Source organism: Zootermopsis nevadensis, unplaced genomic scaffold (genome assembly GCF_977971745.1).
Source record: "Zootermopsis nevadensis isolate Lab colony 2312 unplaced genomic scaffold, Znev_1.0 Znev_ptg000022l, whole genome shotgun sequence".
Taxonomy (NCBI): Eukaryota; Metazoa; Arthropoda; class Insecta; order Blattodea; family Termopsidae; genus Zootermopsis; species Zootermopsis nevadensis.
This window is the reverse complement of record NW_028259154.1, coordinates 18,437,666-18,462,184: the sequence shown is the minus strand read 5'-3', so window position 1 is coordinate 18,462,184 and position 24,519 is coordinate 18,437,666. Positions and strand designations below refer to the sequence as shown.

Below are 24,519 nucleotides of genomic sequence, written 5' to 3'. Positions count from 1 at the left end.
TCGACGCTTTGGTCGTCCCAGGTATCTACATCCTCGTGGTTGGTAACGCAATGCCAATTTCTGTCCATGCGTTGCAAATCGTCTTTCCAATTTTGTTGATATCTTTGTATTTCTTCAACCATATTTATAACCTGAAGTTTTTCTATGATAACAGTATTCCTCTGATGGTCCAACCTGGTAAAACCTAATAGTGGTCTCAAAAAGCGCATTTGTGTTGCCTCAAGTTTTCGAGCATAGATTTTGTTTAAAATCCATATTTCACTGCCATAATTGATTGCTGATTTTGAGGTAAAATTGTGTAAACGCAATATCGTATCAACTGTCCTGTTAAGAATGAATAGGAGCTACAATTCTCATACCCTCATGTGCCTACGTGGCGTAAAGTGGGACAGCTTTATATTTACATTATAGGAGTACCATTTGCAGGTGATGGAGCTACCATTGTCATCAGTTTTTCTGCATCTGAGGGCGGAGAGGCGATGACTACGTGACTCGTGTTCTCAATTGTCCTGCCGCATCATTTACACTTTGGAATGTCAACACAGTTAGTGACGTGGAATTTCGCTGGTGGCATCTTTTGCCTTCCGAATACAGCTAATCAGTGTACGCCACCCTTCATTTTTGCAGATCGCCACCAGCAAAGATACTCTGAACGGCAATACATAGGAGATAGCTGTCAAGCGTGGGAGTGGGTACTTTGTATATTTTATGTATTTTTCTTTAGTTCCTGTAATAGCTGAGTGCAAGAGGTTATAGTGGACTGAACACTTAGTTCAAGTTGGGGTGAAAGGTACAAAAATGCATGCAGGTTTAGAGTAATTTTTTTGGAAAGTGAACAATAGGAAGTCTAAGATGAGACTTTGAAGGACTGAAATGAAAGGTCTCAGGACAACGTCCACATATACTCTTTTGTCACTGCTCATTATAAAGTTGATTAAGTTACTTAATATATGCCTTAATACATGTACTTGTAGGGAGTATCTGTTCTTCGTCTTCAGTGGTGTGTCTAATTCAAGCGTTTGTTGAGATGCCAGCTTTACATTATTCCTTGAGTGACTTGTTAACATGAGGTTGACAGTCCATCAACAAAACAATTCTTGGTTATAGTTTCACTGTTTATTAAGAATACACTACATTTTTAGACCTTAATTGGTCATCTTCAGGTGATTCTCTTTAAGTGTTTGAAACTAATAGATGTGACTGCTAATTTGTATATACATTTTCTGTTGTTGACTTTACCATGTTATGGACTGTGTCGTAAGTGGATTACCTGTTTTAATAAAGTGGACTATGTAGGTGTAGTGACCAGTGGAAAACTGTAGTTTATGGTGATGTTGATGGTTGATGTGGAAGGGTAGATCTAGGTGGATGGGGATGGAGTAGGGTTGGTAAGATATTTAATGATGGTGGATGGAGAGAATGATGTTAGGTATTATTGTAGTCTGTCAGGATTTCAAAAGTGGGGTTGTTGCTGTCTGGGTTTGTTTGGTTTAAATGAATGCCATTTTAATGCTACTGTGTATGTGGAATTTTTCTGGTATGTTCATGTAACTGCCTTTTTTGTCCTTTGAGATTTTTCATTGTATCTTCCAAGGTGCCATATGAGGGTCCATTTTGTAGAATATGTTGAGAAAATTCTGTGTTAGGTTTGTTAGATTTTATATTCATGTTATAGTCCTTGAATCTGATTTCTAAATTTCTGCTTGTTTTCCCTATATAATATTAATGGCAGTCTTGGCAAGTTAGCTGGTAAATTCCTCTTTTGTTATGTTTGTTGTTTTAAGTGTCTATATATAGTGTTCGACAGTATGAAACTAATATCGATTCCTACGTTTTTGAAGAGGTTTGTGAGTTTTCTGTTCTGATGTCCAATATAAATAAATGTAGCCCATTTTTTATGTCTGTCTGGGTTTGAAGAATTCTTTGATCATATTAAGTTAGAGGAGATATTTTATATGGTATGGGGGATAATCATTGTTGTGAAGAATGGTTTTGATGGTTTCCATTTCCATTTCTTTGTTATTTATGGATGATGAATATGTATATGCTCTGTTTAACATATATAGTTTGTAGTATCTCTTTTATGGTCTTGAGGGTGGCATTAGTTATTGAGGATGATAATGTCAATTGTGGTTGGTTTCCTAAAGATATTGTGTTAAAGTTTTCTGTTATTCTTCTTGATGGTTAGATCTAGAAAACTGATGGTGTATGTTCTTTTTTCATAGTAAATTTAAGTCGAGAGTGGATAGACTTAAATGATGACAGCAGACGGACTAGCAACCTGACATTCAACACACACCAGGGTGCATCCCTTAAAATTTGACTTAACTAACTCTCATTCTCACTATTCGCTCCATGAACATTCTTCTTTTCTTACATGTTTTCTAATATAGACCATGGAGTTCTCAAAGGTCATGTTGAATAAAAGGAAGGTAAAATTTATTTCAAGTAAATCTCTCAGAGAAATACAAATAGCTGTATAATAGATAAATTAGGTACATATGTAAAGTGACTCTCAAAATGGATTAAAGTAAGCAAAAATTTATATGGTAATGTGTATAATGTTAGTATCACATATTACATCTTATGAACATCTATTAAAAGACTCAGGAATTACTTCATTTTAAAAATAACACAAGCTAAACCTAAACCAAAATGGTATGATAAAATGTACTCTGAGTCTACTGTATACATTTTGATCAACATCAGTCTCATAGTTTTGATCATATTAAATGTGGACGTACATGTCAAAACTAACACAGTAGGTGGTTTTCCATATTTATTATGGTTTTGAAATTTTTATTTTCATTATTCTCTGTAATGCCCAAATATAAATAAAATTTAGGAAATCAAAATTATTGAATTTTGGAGTATGCAGGAAGGATAATTTAGTAGTGGTATCCTGCATTATTAAGAATTAAGATGGCTGTCTTTGGGTTGTATCTCTTTGTAGTCTGGTCTGGTCTCGTCTGCCAGACTACACAGCGCTAAAACCCAGAAGACAGCCATCTTTTTATTCACCACCATGAGAACCTCAAATCCTAATTATTCAGAATGTTTAACTAAAATGTATATAAAAGTTGCATATTTTAGTTAAACATTCTGAATTCTAAAATATATAATTTTATCATATATTATAGTATAATTAGGATTTGAGGTCCTCATGGTGATGAGTACATAGATGGCACAAGATGTACTCCTTGCCAAGTATAATTAGACTGATATAGTCAAGAAGGATAAGATGGGCATGGCATGTAGTCCACATGGGAGTGGAAAGGAGTGAATACAGGGTTTTGTTGGGCAAACCAGAAGGAAAGAGACAACTAGAAAAACCTAGATGAAGTTGGGAGGATAATATTAAAATGGATTTTAGAGAAATAGGATGGTGTGGTATGGACTGATTTCATTTGGTTCAGGATAAGTACCAATAGCAGGCTCTTGTGAACACAGCAATTATCTTTCAGGTTCCATATAATGTGGAAATTTTTTTGGTTGCTGAATGACTGTTGGCTTCTCAGGAAGAACTCAGCTCCATGAAGTAAGTATATGATTTGTTTACTGGCAGAAATTTTGTATTTTAAATTGATACTTACTGAGCACACATGTGTGCTTGAAAATTTAGTGAATTGTGAAAGATGAATCATAGAGTTGGAGGTCTCTACTTGCTTACAGATAACCCATCTTGTCACTTGTTTTATCTTATCACTGAGAAGGAAACACTCCCATATTTATTGCTGTTACGGATTACATCATAAAGTTATTTGCAGTGTGTTTCTGTCAGTTTCAGCAGTTTTATCTTTGATCCTGCACAACAGTAAGGTTTTGTATTTTGTTATATTATTCTATTCTACAATATTCTGTTCTGTTATATTCTGTTTTATAGTACATTTAGTCTGAATTAATGTCCTTAATTATATTCTTATAAAAAGGTTTTTTGATTTTACAGTTTGATAACTAAAGTATGATTTGATCATCCTTAAAATTGAGATTTGTGCTTCTTGATAAATTAAGTTAACTGGAATAAGAAAATAAGAATTAAATAGAAACAAAGTATTATAGATGGGAAGGTAGCTGTCTTTTGGGTTGTTGCACAATGTGAGAATCAGAAATCTCACAAAGTAGATGAGAGGTCAAGCTTCTTCAGTCACTTTATTTTGAGTTGTTTCTTGGATTAACTGTAACTTTTAGGTGTTTTTTCTTCTTACTTTTTTTCCATGCTCAAATAATTTGAAATTTCAAACCTTTTAAAATTTCTCCCAATATGTCATTGTTTGTATTTTACAGGTTGTGATAAGATTTAATCATTAAGTACAAGGATGTCTGACATTATAAGTATCCCTGAATTGCTTCAGAAGAAACGGAATGGTGATGAACTTACATCGGAAGAGATACATTTGTTCATCCAGAGTGTGGTAAATGGAAGAGCACAGGACTGTCAGACTGGTAATTAATTTGGGTAAAACTGTGAAGCCTGAAGCATAGTAAGGAGTAGGTCTGAATGCTTAAAATTTAGTATAGGACATGAAATATTGTGTTTTGCAATTGATAGAAACAGGCAATTGTTATTTCCTTTGATATTTTATTTTCTGTACACAGTTATCTGTATCATTACCAATACTACAAAGCCACATAGGCCAAATTTGTTGAACACCACACATCACTGACACCTAATCATCTTTGGTGATGAAACACACTAATAACTAATATACAATTTATTAATTCTCACTAGTATACCCAGCCTTCCAGTATTCAATGAACATTTAAAAATAAGTGAGGTAGTCTTATCCTTTTAGCCATTTATAGATCTAACACTGTGAAATATTATAATTAATTAAGGCAAAAGGAGTGAAAATTAAATGCTAATATGTTATAAATGCAAACTGTTAATGGTGTGAGTAGTGTGCCTGATCAGTAGGGTTTGAAGTTTTCATGGCAGTGAGTCCAAAGATGGTTGTCTTCTGGGTTGTAGCACCATGTAGTCTGGTAGAAGTTTATTAGTGTTTCAGAGATAAACTTCTACCAGACTACACACTGCTACAAACCAGACGACAACCGCCATTTTATGTGCCTATCCTGTGAGATCTTTAAATGCTACAAACAAATAGTAAGTGTTTTCAGCTAACTAACTCTGTGGTGCAGGAAATCTGAAAGTTTATTACTGTATTTACAAGAGCCTATTGCTGGTCTCTGTTATGTATTCTGAGCTAAATAAATTCAACCATACTATTGCACCATATTTCTGTAAGATCCATCTATGCCTAGGTCTCTCAAGAGGTCTCTTTCCTTTCTTTATATGCTTTTCTCATCTCTTCCATGCAGTTTTCTCTAACCTCCCATTATTTTCCTTTTCTTAGGTTCAAAAATTCTCCCCAGTATCCTGTTAAAATTTTTTCTTCATTTGTATTCTTCCCTTAGACAGAGACCAAGTTTAACATCCATGTAAAATAACTTGTAATGTTTTCTTAAAGCTAACATACTCATCAAGAAACATGCATATTTAATTGTATATTGATTTTATTACAGGAGCTATGCTAATGGCCATGTATCTGAACAGTCTTACAGATCAAGAGACAGTAAGCCTTACTACAGCAATGGTCCACTCAGGTGACTTACAACTATATAAATTTTGGATTCAATTAATTTTAATCTTTCTAGCAACCAATGAACTTGACATTTATATTGTCAATATATGACAGAACAGTGTTATACACCACCTTAATTATTTTCCAAGCTATTTAAATTCAGCCCTGTTCACTTTATTTAAACATCATTTATCTATTTTATTTTAGTATATTAAGAATGACAGGACATTACATTTTATGATTGTCTCCTTTGTTGGGCATGGCAAAGTATTAAAATTGAGGGAACAATGTAACTTTTATCAGTAAAACATCTGAGCACAGAGAGGTTGGAGAAATATTTAGTTACTGATATTGTAGAACACTGAAGTTAGTGAGTTATTCAGAGAAGTGGCTTGTTCATGCATAACATGCAAGGACTTAAGTCACTGTTGAGTGACTACCATTAACGAGTTTATTATGCTTAGTGATGAGAAGAGCGCTGATGTTTGGTTGAACTTTGTTAGGTGATCAACTTCAATGGAACCCTGAGTGGAAAGACTTGTTGGTGGACAAACACAGTACAGGCGGCTGTGGAGACAAAATATCCCTGGTTCTAGCACCTGCTCTGGCAGCATGTGACTTCAAAGTGCCTATGATATCAGGCAGAGGCCTGGAACACACAGGTGGTACACTGGACAAGCTGGAAAGCATCCCAGGTACTTTATCAGTATATGAATAAATACTAAGCAAATATAAGTGATGTGTAATCAGTGATTCATCACAAAAAATCAAATGAATTGAAGATAGTAAATAATTGTGTAGCTCATACTGCAAAAGATATCTTGTATTCTGTGTTAACTAGATATCCCGTTAGTAGTTTTCATGGTCATTGAATGTTATCAATGAACCATTATAACTTAGTGAAGTGACATGCTTTGAATGGGACAGCTAAAATTTTGTTTTTTAGTGGACACATGATATATCAGCAAATAAAATTATGGGCTGTGAACTAGATGGCTAAGAATTGATTTATTTAGAACAACTCTGGGGCCAGAGTTATTTCTTATCCAGTTGGTTGAGGAGTTCTTTCTTTGGTATTAAAATCAGCCAGAACATGAAGCTTCTCACTTACCTTTCAATTACTGTCAAGTTTTGAAATATGTGAATGTTTTATTTTTATCTCCCTAATGCCTTCATGTGTGGTGATAAGTTTTCATTGTCTGATCTTACTTTACACTCCACTTACACTTCTGTTAATGAGTAATAGGTCATGTTGAAGTTTAACATACCTAGTCTGAATATGGATTTCTTATGTTGTAAGCAGTACTAGCATAAATTGCTCACAGTTGTCTCGGAATGAAATTGTTTATTTTGTTGAGGAAGAATAACAAAGTAATGCAAGTAAGCATTTGAAAAATTGGCTTGTATAACCATAGTAGAAAATCTAAAAGTATTTAAGAATATATATGCTGTAAACAAGTATGAGGCCATTGTAATTTACAGTTTTTTGTTTGTGCCAGGGTGTCCAACTCTAAATTTGCAAAGGACATGCAAAGACACTATGGTATTAGTAATATTAATTTCTATCACTGTCGTGTGTTTGGTGTATTTGAGTATTTCGTGTGGTGAATTTGTTTCATAGGAATGGTGCTGACATGGCAAGGAGATATCTATGGTTTGGCATGAGGGTTCAAAAGAAGTGTTTTTAAAGTTCATTGTAAACATAATGACATAAATTCTCTTGATATGAGTAGTATAATTGGTTTAAAATTTTTAAGTTTAGATTTATGAAGAAAATTAGATATACGGAAATTAACAGCAGATTTCCTTGTTTAAGTATGATAACAAATTCTAGTTATATTTCACAAACATATATCAGTTAAATAGCATTTCATTCTTTTTTCTTAGATTATAAGAGCATGGCAATGTCTATTAGTCTATATCAAGTTTATTAATTACTGTCATTAATTGAAATAATAGTATAGAAAACTAATAATGTTGAGATTTTTTTTATTGGTTCCCTCACAGCTATGTTATAGATATCTGGTTATTAAGACAGGCAAATACTCTCTTTTAGGTTACTGTGTGCAGTTATCAGAGAACGAGATGCATTATGCACTGAAGACAGCAGGTTGCTTTATTGCGGGGCCAACAGAGACTCTGGCACCTGGTGACAAAGAACTTTATAAACGCAGAGATGTAACAGCTACTGTGGACAGTATACCACTGTGTGTAGGTCTGTTTATCAGTATACATATTTTTTATTAAAATTGGGCTGTACTCAGTGAAAGAAAAGGATAGGTCTATAAATGTGTTCACTCTGTCCCATTCTTTTATTAGCCCTTATTGTATGGGAAGAGAGAATTTAAACCCCTGTACTAAGGGCTGAAGACTAGACTTTAATTCCTAGGTTAATGGTTAATTGGTATGCTAGTACAATTTACAGCCAGCTGAATCATGCTTAAGCCACAACACTCAGACAATAAAGTTTAAACAGTACTATAAAATGGAAATATAATATCAAATGAATGACAGGTTAAGTATGAATGGTACTGAATTTTGTGGTCAAGTGGTTAGCACTCATGCTTTCTATTTAGAAAATTCCAGGTTAAAATCTCAGCCTGGAGATTAGCCAAGGTTTTTCTTCTTTTTGATATTGTTTAGTCTTTTTAGGCATATACCAGGACAGTACCTCAGATAGGCTAAAATCGCTTCCTTCCATGTTCTTTCCAACTTATTGCTCATTAATAATGTCATTTTATGCTGTATAGTTTGAGCTACTGATGGAATTTTTTTTAATAGAGCATATATAAAGAAATGAAATTGTGAATAGTGATCTCAGAAGTATATAGATAGAGTCATAGCCTGTTTCTAGATGCTTTTCCTGTAGAGAAAAGCACAAAACATCTCAGTCAAGACAATTGGTATGTATGCTGAGATTCAAATTGTGGGCCTCATAAATATTAAACAGGATTGACAACCAAAATGCAAGTTTTACACCACATTGTTCAACATGCAGTTGGAAGTTTCAGAAACATTTTTAGTTTCTCCTCTGTGCCATGCAGAGAATAGATTTTCAGTTGTAATTGTCTCTTTAACTGTCAATACATGTTACATTACCTAAAATTTAGAGTTGGGTCTATTTCTGTAATTGTAGTGATATGTAATATTATTGTGACTTTTCCTTAAACTTTATTTTGAAGATTTCTGTCTTCTGGGTTATTGCGCTGTGTAGTCTGGTCGATGTTAACCAACGTTTCAGAGGTCATACTGCCTCCGTCATCAGGGCGATGAATATTCATCACCCTGATGACGGAGGCAGTATGACCTCTGAAACGTTGGTTAACATCGACCAGACTACACAGCGCAATAACCCAGAAGACAGAAATCTTCATATTCACCGCTGTGAGAACCTCAAGTCTTACAAACTTTATTTTGTTTTAATATTTATAATTTTCACTTTGACTTCTCAGCCTCCATTATTTCTAAGAAAGTTGCAGAAGGAACAAAGACACTAATAATGGATGTCAAAGTTGGATCTGCTGCGTTCTTCAAAGATGAAACTCAAGCTCGTAATTTGGCTTCAATGCTTGTGAGTTAACCTGTCAGTCTAAAGAGTTCTTTCTAAAAATGTTGCTTCTTAAAATTACCGTAGATGATAGTACAACACTGAGAAAATTACTTAATGTGTAGCTTCATAATTTGTATGCTTCGCTGAATATTGTTAGAGTGGTCTTCTTTTCTTCTGTTGTGTATTCTTAATTTGGTTTGATTTGTTAGTTGATCACTGAAATTTCTTTTTGTTATACCTTTTATTTCTTAAATATTTAAGAGTTACAAAACCATGATTTTCAGACAGTTTCATAACATATTTGGTTGTTTACATACAGGAGAATTAGTTTATAAATTGTGACAGTATCTCAGTATTTAATCACGAAGTTAAATTGCATAATTTAAAATTATACGAATTAAACCTGGGTTATACAATGCCATATTTGACACATTTAGCTAGAATGCATAATATCATACAATGTAAAGTGTAAGAGAATGTTTTAATAGATATGATACTTCGGTAAAGAAATTGTAATTTTTGGTATGTTGAATTTCTTATAGAAAGTTATTGTTTCCAATTTTGAAGTACTCATTCAATGATTTGTAGATAAATGTGTCAGCTGGTTTAGGTGTTCAAACACGTTGTGCTCTCACAAACATGGATACTCCTCTTGGTCGAGCTGTGGGTAATTCCCTAGAAGTGGCTGAGGCAATAGACTGCTTAAAGGGGAATGGCCCTCATGATATTGTTGAACTTGTCACAACTCTCGGTGAGTAAGAAATTCTTTATGTATGTCTTGTACCAGAATTCTGATTGTTATTTAGTTGATTAAATTTCTTTGATAGAGTGTAGTGAGTACATCTAAACATGACTGGCAAAATCATGTTACAAATATGTTTATTTCATATGGGTACTTTAACAAAGTTTATGCAATTATTTGATGGCAGTTGTACAGATCATATTTCTTATGTGAATAAGTACCACTGTAGAATATTAATCTCATTAGTTGCTACAGCATCTGCTTGAATAATTTTTCAGCTCATTCAGCATTTATTTAAATGCATCTCAGATTTACTTAGGTCTCCTTATGAAAGCAGAAAGTCATGTTGTCAATTGTGAGACAAAATTGTATATGTTTCATCCAAATTTTATCAGTACGTGTCTATCCATATCGACATTATTACATATGACAATACAGATGAATGGACGTTTATAATCATCTTAATTTCTCTTGTCAGTCTCTTCTATGTATAGTTATTTACATGACTTAAAATTTCCATTCATTATTTGCACATAACAGAAAAATGAATCCTGTTAGTTACTAATAGGAAGAATCTGTATAACAATCAGTGGTATAATACCAGTGTGTAACATGTAATTGATTAAGAAACTGCCAAGTATTTACAAGCCAAAATTCACATAATTTTCTTAACATTTTTAAAAAACAGCTAGAACACTATTCAGCAGTCATGGAGCAAAGACAACGATGGATATATGGACTGAAAGTGTGATCTGCAGTTCACTTCTTTGTAACAACAGATTTTGACTATGCTACAGTTGCTGGTAAAATAATTTGAATGAAGTAACATATTTTGCTTAACCCTTTGGTGGCAATCTCTGCATGTGGTACAGACCTCAATTTCATCACATGATACAGACACATGTGTGGCCTAAATCTCCTCTGTCCTCAGGGTATGACACCATTCAAATGGCTGCTGCCACTAAACGGCTATGGGAGAGATGTTTCATGTATATGATATGTATTTCAGGAGGAATTATTTTAGAGATGAAAGGTCGTGTTGAAACTTTAAATGAAGGAAAACAAACCATATTAAAGGTTTTAAACTCTGGTGAAGCTTTGGAGAAATTCCGCTTGATGCTGATTTGTCAAGGTGTTGCTGAAGTGACTGCAACAGCTCTGTGTCTAGGAGATGTGTGGAGTGTTTTGCCTTCTGTTTCCCAAGAACATATCACCATCATTAGGGCTGTTTCTTCAGGTAATGTACAATACCGGTTATAACTCTACTAATTCTGTTTAATATGCATGGGTGAACAGTAACTGCTTTGTAGAACCAGTGCTAAAAACAAACCAAAAATAAATTGAAACCAAAACAAGATGTCTGGCATACATGTAGGAATTCTGTGTTCTGTGAAGATGGTAGGACACCTGTTATGAAACTTTTCATAATACTTGCAACTCATGGACCTCTCAGAAAGTGCCAAGTGTAGGAAATGTGGGCTGGAGAAGGATTTCTCCTATCATGTACTCTAGCATTGCTGAACATGAACTGGACATAGATTAGAGATCTTTGGCTCTGTATTGCTATAGCTGATAGATATTAGGAGGGACTCATTTGGGTTAATTCTAGTTGTTGCAGTGCAGTCAGGTTCTTTGAAGGACCATAACAAGACCAGGGATACAAAATAGACCCAGAAGTGGTCTAAATGCCTGGGGTGACAAGCTATTCTACCTTAGTTCAATATAATAATGTTTGTAACAGGCTTTCAACAATACTGTTGCTGCTAAAGTTAGTAGTACTACAAATTTTGATTTGTAAATGGTAAATAAGCTTTTCACTTTTTAAGTGGGCACAGAGTTATGATTTTCAAAATGCTACTGGTGCTTTACCACTCAGAGCCACTTTGAACAACTTATACTAGCTGTGTTTACAGTGTAAGTTGGACCACTGTTCTGTTAACATTAACACATCAGTTTTCAGTAAGTTTAGGGACAAAGCGCTGTTGAAAGGCTTCATTTTATCTAAGTTTAAATTTGTATGCTTTTTTGATTCTCATATGGGCTTCAGGAATTATAACAAAACTGGATTCACTGGGGGTGGCAAAAGCTGCTTGGAAACTGGGAGCTGGACGCAGTAAGGCAGATGAACCTATTGATTATGCAGTGGGGATCAGACTTCTGCATGTGCAGGGTGAAAAGGTGGAAAAAGGAGAAGGACTGATGGAAGTCCATCATAATTCTTCCACACTCAATGAAAATATTCGTCGACAGCTAGAGGAAGCCATCATCATATCAGATGGATTAGATGAAACAGTGCCTTCCCTCATTATAGATATTATGTAAGATTTCCTACAAAGATGCATGTCTGTATGGTAAGTGTGTTACTGTTTAATGTTTTGTAATGTAAACAAGGGTTATGAAAACATTGTTTATACTGAATAATTTTGTAAGTAAATATAATTAACTCTCTCTCTGCTATTAATATAACACAGAGTAAGAGACATTATTTCCACAGATACAATGTTGTTTTGAAGGTCCCCTCATTATTATTGTTGTTGTTAATTATATATAATTTAAATTTCCTGTAAAATGTTTTGAAGGACGGGTGCCAATACTGTATTACAGCGTGTACCAACCCAAAAATGCACTGTTTATATCAGGATAAACTTTTAATATTCACAGTTTGGCACTGAAGATCAGAAGAAGGGCATGAATATGATGACTAGCTTTTATAGTCTGGTGTTAAGAAAAGCTGATATGGTTGGAAACAAGGAGCTCTTGGTAGATGCAGAGAATCATGACTGCAGACCTGAATGAAGAGTAAGGAAGAATTTGATATATCCTGATGTAGATTACATTCCAATAGAACATACAATTTTTATACTAACCTAATCATTTTTATTCATTCTCTATACTTATATATGGAAGTGTTTATAATGTGTACTTTCTGACATCTCAGAATATCAAAGTTCACTGAAATGAGTGATATTGAAATCCTAGTAAGCATCCATGAAAACTGTCATAATGATACATTAAATATTAGAAGACTGTTGTATTTGAAGAAATGCTTTACTTTGTTTTTTGTAATTCCAGAGAAATTACTCTAGTAGGTAATCAGACATTTTTCATGACTGTTTTCTGTATTAGTTAAACTAACACAGTCATACTGGTAATAAATGTGTACACCACACAAATTTATGAACCTCTTTAACAGTTATGTACATAGAGGTAAATAATTTTTTTATAGATAGTTTGAACATTAATCACAGATAAGATGATAAACTACTTAGTATCTTTAAAGACAGCCATCTTAGATAGACAGTAAGATTGTCCTTGTCAAAGGCTTAATGTTAATATTGATTACTGGTATAGACAAAATGACATATCAGGAGTTTTATTCAAGTGTTGAGCCATACTCTCCAGATTTGAAATGGTAGATGTTAAATTAACATTTAAAAATTTCCCATCTATTCTCTCCAAGATAATTTATATAGTATATGGATGTAACTAACAGAAAATACAAGATTGTGAATTTAACACAAATTTACTCTTCATTAAAAAATCTTTAAATCAGTTGTGCTAGTGTTAACAACAACATATAAATTATGCAGTGCGTGGGAAGCCATGTATATTGACAATCATTTACTTCCTTCCTCTTATGTTTCAGATAGTTGAAAAATGTTTCAAATCCATAATTATAATTACTTCACAAGCTTAGTTTCTTGCTTTTTCAGTGATATTGTAGCTTATTAATTTGTAATACTGCATCGTCTGTAGTGCATTTTAGTGTAGTCTTTTATTTGTATTCTTCTTTGTATTGTTCTGCTCTACAGTAATATGGTACTCTATTATGAATGTGCAAACACTTTCTTATATTGAGTCATACACCTGAAAAACTTCCAATCACATTTGTGACTAAATACGCAGTCAGTTAAATGTGTAAGTTCAATGTAAATCTAAGTTAGATTCTGTCCGGCTGAAATTTTTTTATTATCTCTATTTTCTCAAGCCCAAGCGATGTGGAGACATTGCACTCTTGATAGTTTGGTTTTATTGATGTGGCAAATTTATTACTCTAATCCCATAATCATTATTAGTTTCAGAACTGGTATAACAGAAATATTTTATTCATAACTGTAGCTCCCACTACAGCTCAGACAACTCACATAAATTGGAAACATTTTAGGAAGATTTTGAAAAGATTTCCATTTGAACCGTGTTACTTTGGAATATATACAAATTTTATATGAATGTAAGTAAATAAATATATTTTTGTTTCACTGATCTTTGATTAATCTTTTTTGTTTGTGTAGTCTGAATGTACTGGACTTCCAGCTGCACTTGGAGGAAATGTGCTGGAAGAATTCATAGTATTTCCAGATGATATGGATGTAATGCTTATGGAGCTATGTGTAGATTCTGAAGTAACCAGCGACAATGTTAAACTTGTATCAGATGATTCCATTATTTGATAGCCAGTTGTCTGTTCTCCAGTTGCTGTTGAATTGCTTATTGGAGTCAATGGACTGCATACTGATTCCAAAACACTCGAGCTTTGTACGGTATCGGTCTGAATTGTCAAAGCAGGAGTAACTGAACACGTTTCAGCATCAGGGACTTCTTCACTCCTACAGTGATCTATTGTAACAGAATTCTGGGGAGTTTCACAGTTTTGTCTATAAGGTCTGGCTAATGTGGCTACACAGTCTTGGTTGTTGTGAATGTATGGTTTTCCCGTGTTTCGTGAATGGTGAAATGTGTTTGATACTGATGCAGAATTCATTGTTTTGTTTAGGGTGGGATGTCTCACTTCTTTCTGGCTGTTACTTTCAACATTTACTTGACCATGAAGTATATTTGCTTTGTGCAAATGCATATATATGTCTGTGTTGAGATATCTGATTGTGCTGATATTAGAATCAATTACAGTTTGACCTATGGTAGCATCAGCTGAACATGGTTCTTGATTTTGGATGTTTTCTGTTTTGACGTGTAGGCATGGAGGTGAATATTGTACATTAGTATCTGTTAAGGGACTTATATTGCATGTCAGATCAGTTGAATGTACAGTATCACTGACTAAACTGTTTTTATCTTTGTCATCTATTTGTCCCTTCAGTGTAGCTGATCTAGGGTATTTAGATTTTATCACTCTTATGGCATTCGATTCATTGCAGGATACATGTTGAGCAAAAGTATTGTCTGAACAGGATTGTTGTTCTTGTATATCTATTACTGTATTGCCTTTGTTGTTCTTATCATTGGCAGTTGGCATGGATTGTGCACCATTTGATTGTATGGACTTCATAGAATCTTTTAAATATTTCACAGTATTATGTTCTGGTGATATTGTTGGAGAATACTGTGGATAAGTAACAATGATTGATTTATTAGAGCTTAGTTTATCCTGATTCCTGGTAAGATATGTGGAATAAGACATATCATCATTACTTAATATGTTTAGTTCTATTGAAGATTTGACACCAGAAGTTTGACTAACATTATGAGATGTTAAAGGGTTCTGAGCAATTTCTATAATAGTTGTGCCATCTGAATTGGATAAATTTGGAGAAATATATGAAGATATATGTACGTCTATTTCAGCTCCTCTGCTGCTAGTAATATCTTCAATTTCAGTAGCTGCTTCACAGTTCTCAATTCCTCTATCATTACCAAGGTATTTATTTTGAAGCACAGTACTTGTAGTATCAATATTTGAAGAGTTTAGTTTAATGCAAGACTTGACTGTACTGACAGATAACGTTGACATGTTGTCCTCACAGTTTCTTACTTCTGATGGATGTTCTGAAATAACTGTAATATTTTCACTACAGAAAGTGGAGTGATGCAGTAGATGGCTGACTGTTGGTGGTACGTGTTTGATTTGGCTCACTGGGTTGTCTTTATTGCAAAGGAGTTCTTCAGGGCTGATTGAACCGACAGTACCTGGCAATGTACATTCACTTGCTGCAGCTCTGCACAAAAGAGGAACAGCTTGACCAATAGGACTTGAATTTGAATGTGGGTCTGTGTAGCTGGCAGGCCTAGTGGAGCCCGGGAGAATGTGTTCACTTGTTGTAGGTCTGTATGCAATAGGGCTGGAAGGATTTGTCGGACTTCTACCAGAATATGATTCTATAAAACTGGCAGGTCTTGCAGTTGACAGAAGTCCCACTAATGAACGACTGGAATGACGGGACGAAGAGCAGGACATGGCTCTACGCCTTGGACGCCATAACTCGCCTCCTACCTCTTCATCCTTCAACAAAACAGAAACATGCCACAGTTAATGTTTTCATGAAGTCCTTTGTTAGAAAGGAAGGAAAGTTGTTTGTTGTCATTTGGATTAACACATTTTCTACATTCAGCATACAATCCTTATGCAAGGACAGTTGCAGCAGCAGTAATGACAGTGTGTAAAAACAATTTAACCACATTAATTACTGACTTATTTACCATTTTGTCAATAAACTGTTCCTTGAGAAGGAAGAATGACCAGTTCACATATTGCTATTTCATAATTATTTCTGTGAATTTGTTTCTGTTCTCATCTAATAATAATATTTAGTTTATCAGGAGCATGGTAAATCCAGTAAAAAAGCCCATTACAAATTAAAGTAATATGTATTTAATGCTGCATTGTAAAATGCCTGAAAATTATAAGTTTGGTATGAAATTCCTGCAAACTATTGTTCTATTTTAAAGCATTGTATGATAATATTCATAACATATTTATAAATTTGAAATAACTTAAGCAAGAAACATCAATAATAACAGTGGAATAGAATGGTAATTGCACATGTATTATTAAACTGTATGTATCTGTTAACAGGTTATTACCCCACAACTAATTGTTATGCTGGAGGAACCACAATGATGAGTTCAGTAAATTAAAATGCAGAATATACTTTGGGAAGCTGCATATGGTAATATGAAGTAAGTCCTCACTGAATAATTCTGCTAAATAGTATATAAACTTTTTATACTAACTTCAAAGAGAGGTGAGTTGCCTCCAACTGCTGCTGAGTTCCGTCTGTGCAACTCAGACAGTAATTCTGAGAACTCAGTTTTGAGATTCTGAAGATGTGTTGCATCCTGCTGTTCTGTTTCTGATGATTCTGAACTTTGACCATTTTGCTGCTGGCTAGGGCTTTGGCATGTTTGAAGACGCTGTACTTCTTCCTGGACACATGTTAATCGAAGGCGTAACTGAAATGGAACAAGTTAAAAACTTTATTTATGTATCAGATAATGAAGATGTCCATTAGTGTTGTAGCTAGTATATAATGAACAGTGCTGGTCATGGTGATACACGATTGTGACATCTGATAAGATCCCTGGAAAATATTTACCAAATTTGGCTTTGGTAAAGCCCGATTACAACTTGAAAACATACAATGGGTGTATGATGGCAAACTTTGGTGTGTTAATGTAATATGGCAACATCAAGGGCAGTGTTAAGCATGAAACTAAATAAAATGACCTAGTGAGTAATGAGAGACAGCGCAGTGTGTTATGACAATATGAAAATGGATGTCTGGAAAATTGGAATGAATTGGAAACAAATACAAAAGGAAACAGAAGAAAGAACAAATGGCTTTGTGAAGATATTACCAAAAAAAGTAAGAGTTTTCATTCCTCACAGTATTCTAAGAATACCTGATAATTTCATTCACTTGTTTACTGTTTTTTGTTTTTGTGTAGGAAATTAAAAAGTCTTTTGTCTTGTAAGTGATTTTCATTCAGATAGAGATGTACCTCTCGTACAGGCGAGCCTGTAACACCAGTTCGCCGGAGAACAACATGGGATCTAGATTCTCCTGGTACACGTCTGTGCAGAAGTAATTGCCATAGCAGTTCAATCTGTAACGAAAAGAAAGTTTTGTAAGACCTGAAGATTTGCTTTGATGTAATGTTGATTTTTTTTAAGTAAATGCCATAAGGAGGGGTAAACTACCATGAAGATGAGAGAAAAGGATCACCAGATACTTATAACATATTCAGTCTGGAATTTGAAGATTCATGTGAGATCAGTTGGTAATTGTTACATTTTACAGAAATAGTTGGAGGAAGGATAATTACAACTCATTCAGAGAAAACTGTTACAGAAGGTCTTGTGATATTGGATATAAATAAATGTGATTAATTTCTATCTGCAATCACTGATTACTGTGTTTAGAACTGGTAACATAATAGGACACTAAAATTAAATATTCCTAGTTAATACTACATTATATAGTGTAGATAGTTTTTAAATTAAATTTTCTGATAATGTCAGAACACAGTGCATTTAAATGGTACAGCAAAAAGTTAAATATCATAACAATCAATTTGTTTGTCACTTTTATATAATTTTTGCCCCAGTTTTTCCTCAGTGTACAAGTAAAATCCTAAATGAGGAAGTTCATAAAGCAGTTGAAGAATTTAGTGTTATTTTCAGTGTTTCCTTTTGAAATATTCAGTATTTATTTCCATACATGGGTTTCTACCAGAGGCTTTTCCTGCTATGAATACTGTCAACAGTAGGGGTAGTCCATAATAAGAGAAACTGTATAAGTCTAATGTTGCACTTTGAGACCCCATGTCACTGTGATAGAGAAATATTTCACAATTTTTGGTGAGATCTATACTAATGAATTATTAAGTAAGACATCAGCTCATGTTGGCCTTACTGTTTAGCACATTTGTAAAAGGTTATGATTGATTAGTAATGAGATTTGAGGTTTTCAAGGTGGTAAAAATGTGGATTGTGGTATTCTGGGTTTTGAAGCCTTGTAGGTGGTTACCAGGATGTCAAAAGGAACATTGGTAAAATGTGCAGACTGCATGGTGTCAACCCAAGAGACCACTACTTTAGGTCTGGAGACAAAGACAGTCTATTTCTCTGAAACACTGGTATCTGCCTACAAATCTGCATAGTGTCAGAACCCAGATCATCATCATCGTCATCGTCATCTAGGTGACGTCCACTTAATCAGCATTTTTTATTAATCTGTAGAAATCCACTCACTTGACAGTGAAGATGATGTAGCAGTGTGCTGGCAGCTGGACCAAGGGTACTGTCTGATATGATGGCCACATACACCTGGTCAGCATATGTGAAGACTGACACTGCAAGCCCCAAACTGTTCTGTGCTGGCAACAGTGGATACACTCCCTTAAGAGGATGTCCACCAACCAGTAGTGTGGATGTTGGTCCCGGTAATGAGCTAAACTGCAATCATATTACTTTGATTCCAGGATTCAGCCATGTGAGAACACGGTTTCACCACAGCAGTCAGTTCTGCCAGTTTCACCCTTACCACACTTTGTATCATCTTCATCATCATCATCTTCACCACTACCACCATTATCATTCTCTTTTTCCCCATAACATTCCATATTCTGGTTATTATAAAGTTAAATAATTTTATCTCTATAGATGTCTTCAGAAGATTGTTGTTCTTCTAGGTTAATATTTTAAACTATTTTTTGTTATTCTATCATCAGTCATTCTTTCATTATTTATATATAGAACACTATCAAATTTAGTAAATGGCTACAGTGGTCCATCAGCTACTGTTATAAAAATTAAAACTTAATTAGTTTTCCAATATTTGTTATGTTATTATTTTACATTCTACAAACAGATAATCTTATGAAAAGTTTCATATTTTTTTAAGTTACCATATGCTGCCACATGAATGTTCAATACATTACATAATTCTAATATTTCTTCATACCTCAGAGGTTTGCACAGATGTTATGGTTACTGGTAAAGAAACTTCAAATATGGGGTGGCATGTTTCCCTTCGTAAATTTACCTGCAAAGTAGCTTTGCCAGTGAGAGATGAAAGCACTTCTCTAGCCACCTTGCCTGGAACAGAAGCCATTAGAGCAGCAGTGGCTACATACACTACCACTGGATCTGCAGATGTTCTGAGAGAATCAAGATTTCTTCTCATGGCCCAGAGCCGAGGCACTGCGCCTTCAACACCGACTGGCAAACCTACCACGACGGGTGCCACCTTACTCCCTAAACGAGAACTCTGATGAGGAGATGTCACATCAGCTCGTAGATCAACTGGTAACACAATCTACAACCAGAGAAGAAAATTTATGAAAGTAAATGTGTGTGTTAGATTGATGTTGATAGTACCATGTGAAGAAGAATGGCATGATACTGGTGTGACAGACATACTTGCACCCACAGAAGATCTTTATGATATTTCTCAGTGAAGATATACATAAACTGAGGAAAGATTTAGAGGACTTAAACTGAGCTAGTCTCAGCTTGACTAGTTAGACTAGGGGGCCTAACTGATAGTTTCTTTGTTTTCCTTCACTGACAATAGAAGTAGAATGAACTTCCAAAACGTTGTGGTTTTATCAACATGTAGACAATGGACAAATTCCGGAACAACAATTTAACACAATATATCACACCATCATCAAGAACGTTAAAACATTCCAGCTGGTTAGTTGGGAATGCACATTATAGTAATATATGTTTTGATAGAGGAACACTGACAAATATCATCAGTAAACTGTTAACTTTGTTCAGATGAACTTTGACCACATAAGTGCTCTTGGAATTGCGAGCACTTCATTTGCAGTCAGTGATTTAGAATGAAACTCGTGGTTTGTCTTACAGTACATTAATGCTGTCACCTTCAAGTCTGGTGGCTGTTTGACTCCGCAGCCTTGTAGTAGCCTCCTAATGGCTCCTGCTAGAGCTGACAGCAACACACAATTTACTGTGGACCTGGTGACCTGCTTAATGCGATTCACTTTTGGGAGTGTGATGGCAGCTGACCAAGTGACAGAGACTTGGCCAGCCCAACCCTTACGTTGGGTCAGTGCATTACAGTCCTCAGTTGTGAGCAGAAGCCAGAAGAGGAGAGTGAGTGGCCCAACAAGACAGGCTCGAAATATGTTAAGGGTGAATGCCAGTGCACCAAAATGTGGCCTCTGTAATAAAACACTATTTGTATTACAATATACTTTTATATGGTAAGTTGTACCAGCATAAAACCAACTTACTTGTGCAGAGCCATCATTCAACATTATTTGTTCAATTAGAAATTCTCTCTTAGAGAATATGATTTGTTACTGTTCTTAAACAAATGTCTGCTAGGCTGTTGCTCCTAATCTCTTGCGAGTTCCAAATATTAGCCTTGGCATTGTGTTTTTAGGTTTCCTCAATCTCTGTACTGGTATGAAAACTGTGAATTTATAGGGGCTATTGTGATTTATGTTCACAAACAAGAAGTAAATTCCATATGGCCCATACTACTTACTTATATCATATAAATGTTAATCTTCAGCTCTTTTGAGTTGCCTCTTCAAACAGTTTCTAAATTGCATTCTTTATTCTTTCTAGTCTTTTTTTTTGCAGATGCATAAAGATGATTTTCAACCATAATGGTTCTCTAGTGGTTTCTAAACTATTAAGTGTGCTGCATATTGTCAATTTCTGATATACACAATGTTTTAGGCTTCTCGTTTCAATCCCAGTCACTTGTAGAAACATAATGTTCAGTATAATAATAACGTTTCACCTGAAGATGGAGGTAGATCCAACTCCTGAAACATTGCTGTATGTTAAATTTACCGCAAACAGTGGACAGTATCCAACATAATTGGGATGTAGTGCCTGACTAACTGTAATTAATGGAAATTGAACATTATCACATGACTGGATGTCTTGCCTGAGGAACATGTAGCACCTGGCAGTCAGCAAGGGAATGGCATAGGACACGAACAAGAGCCATGCCATCTGCAACACTTTGATGCACACGGAGCACTACGACTGTGTCCTGATGACAGCCAACACTCTGCAGAACGTGCAGTTCCCATGGAGGTTTGTCATTAGAAAGTCCTTCTCCTAGGAGGTATCCTACATAGTCCTGTAGGTGCTTCTCTGTAGTCAGCTTAGATGGGCCCGCAAACACATGACGATCAATGCAGAAGTGCGAGTCTGGCAGCCAGCAGTGACCTGCTCCTAAGCATACTGACTGTGTTTGCTAATTGATTCACATGTACAAATAATAATAAAACAAAATGTATTTTGAAAACAGCTGTTGCACTGTGCACGTCAGGGGCAAGGTTTGTCTTGAGTACATAGAAGTAAATACCCTATAAAGTGGTGAATAGATGGAATAATAACAACAACAACAATAATAATAATAACAAAAACAAAAACATGCCCATTTCTTAAGTTTACTTTTCATAAGCATTTTATTTTGCTGCACTACATAGGTAGTTGTGTTGAATGTAAGTTTTATCAGATACTATTGGAAAACTTAAGTACGAAGTATGTTTTATAGGCTACTGTTACCAACTAACATCATTTGAATTTGGTTCTATAAGGTTGTGTGGATATTGCACATGAAGAACATAAAGGAACATGTGGGTTCCATGGATGATAGCAGTTTCTTAAATTTAATGTTAGAGAAATTTCAGATTATTTATGAAAATAAGTTTGGAATTAACATATAAATGAAATTATGTTTAGAGGTTACAATAATCTTGAATACACAAATATCGCAGATAAAATTAAATTACTTCCGTGATGGAATGTTGTGCTATCATTATACCTTTCATGAAACAAGTAAATTATGTTACTTATTCAGATATTTTTAAAAATTAAAAAGTATGAACTACAGTGTTGATGAATATTGTAATTTCTTTGAAACAATAACATAACTTGAGCGATAATTTTGATGTGCACAAATAAATTAATTTTCATTGACTAAATATGCAAATGTAACATTTTGAAAGTTTCTGTGCTTGAAAATTTATATGAATTTGTGTGTATATTTCCAAGCATATATACCTGCAGACAACGGCAGTGGGACAGGTCGTCTTGTGAGCCGAGGGTAGAGAGGGACTACTCTTGTCAGAAGAAGGTTCTGGAGATGAGAAACATCTAAGCCTGCTCCTGCTTCAAATATCAGCACTGCATGTATGACGGAGTATCGCCACGCTGAACCAAGCCACCGACCGTCATTTCCCCTTACAGATTCAGGTGCACCACCTAAAAATACAAAAGTAAGTATGTTATGATGGTGTCCCATCCTCTGCAGAAACTGTTTAAATGCGAGACTGTCAGCTTTGAACTGAATGCTTTTATTACACTTCAGTAGAGGAAAGATGGAAATCATTTAACATTTTTCAAAATATATAGTCACTCTGGCACAGAGGTGCACAAAGTAAAATTGCAGATCAAGATCAGTGAGTTTAAGAATATTGTCCATAAAGTGAAGGGTTACCTTAGACATGAAAACTAGATTGTATTCAGTGAGATTTGCTGTTCTCATGGTACCTTGTGTAGCTGCAGATGTCTGTTGGTTCCAGAAGATGATAAGCAGTAGCCATCGACCAAGCAGGCAGAAAGGTATCAAGATGCATATTGCAAGAAGTACTGGAAGACCCACTACAAGTGCCAGGACTCCAGCAAAGACACTTCCCAGAACCCCCCAAAGTGGGCTTTCTTCAAGGGGATGACGCAGGCGGCGGATGGGGACACTCCTCATGTAATTGCCCCTCACCATCTGAAATAATATAGTCCTAATCTGAACTGAGTTTGGCAAACAAGAGTTACAATTAATGTCTCTTAGTTTTTAAATTAGGGTTTATGTATCTCAAACAAAATGTAATTTTTTCCTCCCTATAGAAATTTTATATGAAAATAGGTTACAAACTTTCCTTTAAATAATGTATGAAATATTGTTGGTGATGGTGTAAAACTTGAAGGTTATATCTAACAAATTTAAAGTAATATCTATATTTAAATAAAATGTACTTTCCAAAAGAAATTATGATAATAGTGACAATGATGACATTGACAACAACAAGAGTACAAAACTGTTCTGATTTGAGTAGGCAATTCATTATATTTATAAAAGCCTGTCATTGTCCCTTATCCTGAGCCAGATGAATCCAGTCCATACCCTCTCACTATCTTTATGAGCCTTCTTAATATTATCCTTCCATATTCTTCTAAATCTCCCAAGTGGAATCTTCCCTTCAGGTGTTCCTACTAAAATTTCTTATGTATTTCTTGTCTCTCATACATGCCCTGTTCATCTCATCCTTCTTTATGTGTTCATTTCCAAGTTCAAGGTCACAACATGATAGCCTTTATAGTGTAGAATTTGTTAACTGCTGAGCCGAGAACCCCCCATTGTCAGTTACAGTTGTGAGAAGAATGTACGTATGTCATTTTACTCGGAGCTTTGGTAAAACTGCGGGAATTTTGATAATATTTGTTTCTTTAAAATGGTAGTTGCGTATGTAACAAACATTTATTCACACTCCAAACATTAAAGAAAGCATGTGGTTAGTGACGTGTTAAACCGATTTATACTTATAGTAAGTCATTCTAGGCCAGTTTCCCCCCAAAATTATTTTAAATTTAGTACAAAGTTGAAATATTATTGAAGACAGCCGAATGGTACTCTGCACTCCGTAACTGATAATCAATAATCTAATAATTTCTGTGAAATCTGTTATCTTCATAAAACTGTTAACACTAAACAAAATGATTTTCCTCAATCTGGAGTCCTTTGTATTTCCTGGGTTTTCCCAGACCCACGGTTCGTAACGTAATCGCAGCGGATGACAGCGAACGAGGAGAGGACAACAATGAAGGTTAATTTGGCAGTGCGAATCGATGAATAAGA

General features: G+C 34.9%; 2 protein-coding genes and 1 long non-coding RNA gene across 10 annotated transcripts in view; 2 read left to right on the top strand and 1 right to left on the bottom strand.

The window, feature by feature from the left end:
• Positions 1–437: 437 nt before the first annotated feature.
• On the top strand, positions 438–14,137 carry LOC110840090 (thymidine phosphorylase). 5 transcript variants are annotated; one of them, XM_087353651.1, is made up of 11 exons: positions 438–688; positions 3,465–3,538; positions 4,285–4,443; positions 5,524–5,604; positions 6,086–6,277; positions 7,639–7,797; positions 9,035–9,153; positions 9,721–9,883; positions 10,884–11,111; positions 11,922–12,225; positions 12,536–14,137. In XM_087353651.1, the coding sequence occupies exons 3-10, from the start codon at positions 4,317–4,319 to the stop codon at positions 12,194–12,196; spliced, it is 1,344 nt and encodes a 447-aa protein (XP_087209777.1). In that variant the 5' UTR covers positions 438–688; positions 3,465–3,538; positions 4,285–4,316; the 3' UTR covers positions 12,197–12,225; positions 12,536–14,137. The 5 variants fall into 5 exon arrangements, 4 of the variants coding, with proteins under 4 accessions (XP_087209777.1, XP_087209776.1, XP_087209778.1 ...); XR_015536491.1 differs by lacking the exons at positions 438–688; positions 3,465–3,538 and adding an exon at positions 3,720–3,814 and having other exon boundaries at positions 12,536–12,673; positions 13,951–14,137; XM_087353650.1 differs by lacking the exons at positions 438–688; positions 3,465–3,538 and adding an exon at positions 3,720–3,814.
• Positions 9,355–24,519, bottom strand: part of LOC110840089 (uncharacterized) — a 28,992-nt gene continuing 13,827 nt past the window's right edge. For both annotated transcript variants that reach the window (XM_022084874.2, XM_022084875.2), the window contains 9 exons: positions 23,160–23,388; positions 22,671–22,871; positions 21,544–21,836; positions 20,504–20,803; positions 19,657–19,929; positions 18,864–19,067; positions 17,612–17,716; positions 16,844–17,062; positions 9,355–16,112 (listed from right to left, as the gene is read on the bottom strand). In XM_022084874.2, the coding sequence (XP_021940566.1) occupies positions 14,145–16,112; positions 16,844–17,062; positions 17,612–17,716; positions 18,864–19,067; positions 19,657–19,929; positions 20,504–20,803; positions 21,544–21,836; positions 22,671–22,871; positions 23,160–23,388 (3,792 nt within the window). In that variant the 3' untranslated portion in view covers positions 9,355–14,144. The remainder of the gene's footprint in view (positions 16,113–16,843; positions 17,063–17,611; positions 17,717–18,863; positions 19,068–19,656; positions 19,930–20,503; positions 20,804–21,543; positions 21,837–22,670; positions 22,872–23,159; positions 23,389–24,519) is intronic.
• On the top strand, positions 18,917–23,715 carry LOC147873041 (uncharacterized). 3 transcript variants are annotated; one of them, XR_015536493.1, is made up of 5 exons: positions 18,944–19,054; positions 20,487–20,845; positions 21,231–21,695; positions 22,662–22,885; positions 23,192–23,715. It is a non-coding gene; the product is annotated as an uncharacterized LOC147873041 (long non-coding RNA). The 3 variants fall into 3 exon arrangements; XR_015536494.1 differs by lacking the exon at positions 20,487–20,845 and having other exon boundaries at positions 18,917–19,054; XR_015536492.1 differs by having other exon boundaries at positions 20,487–21,695.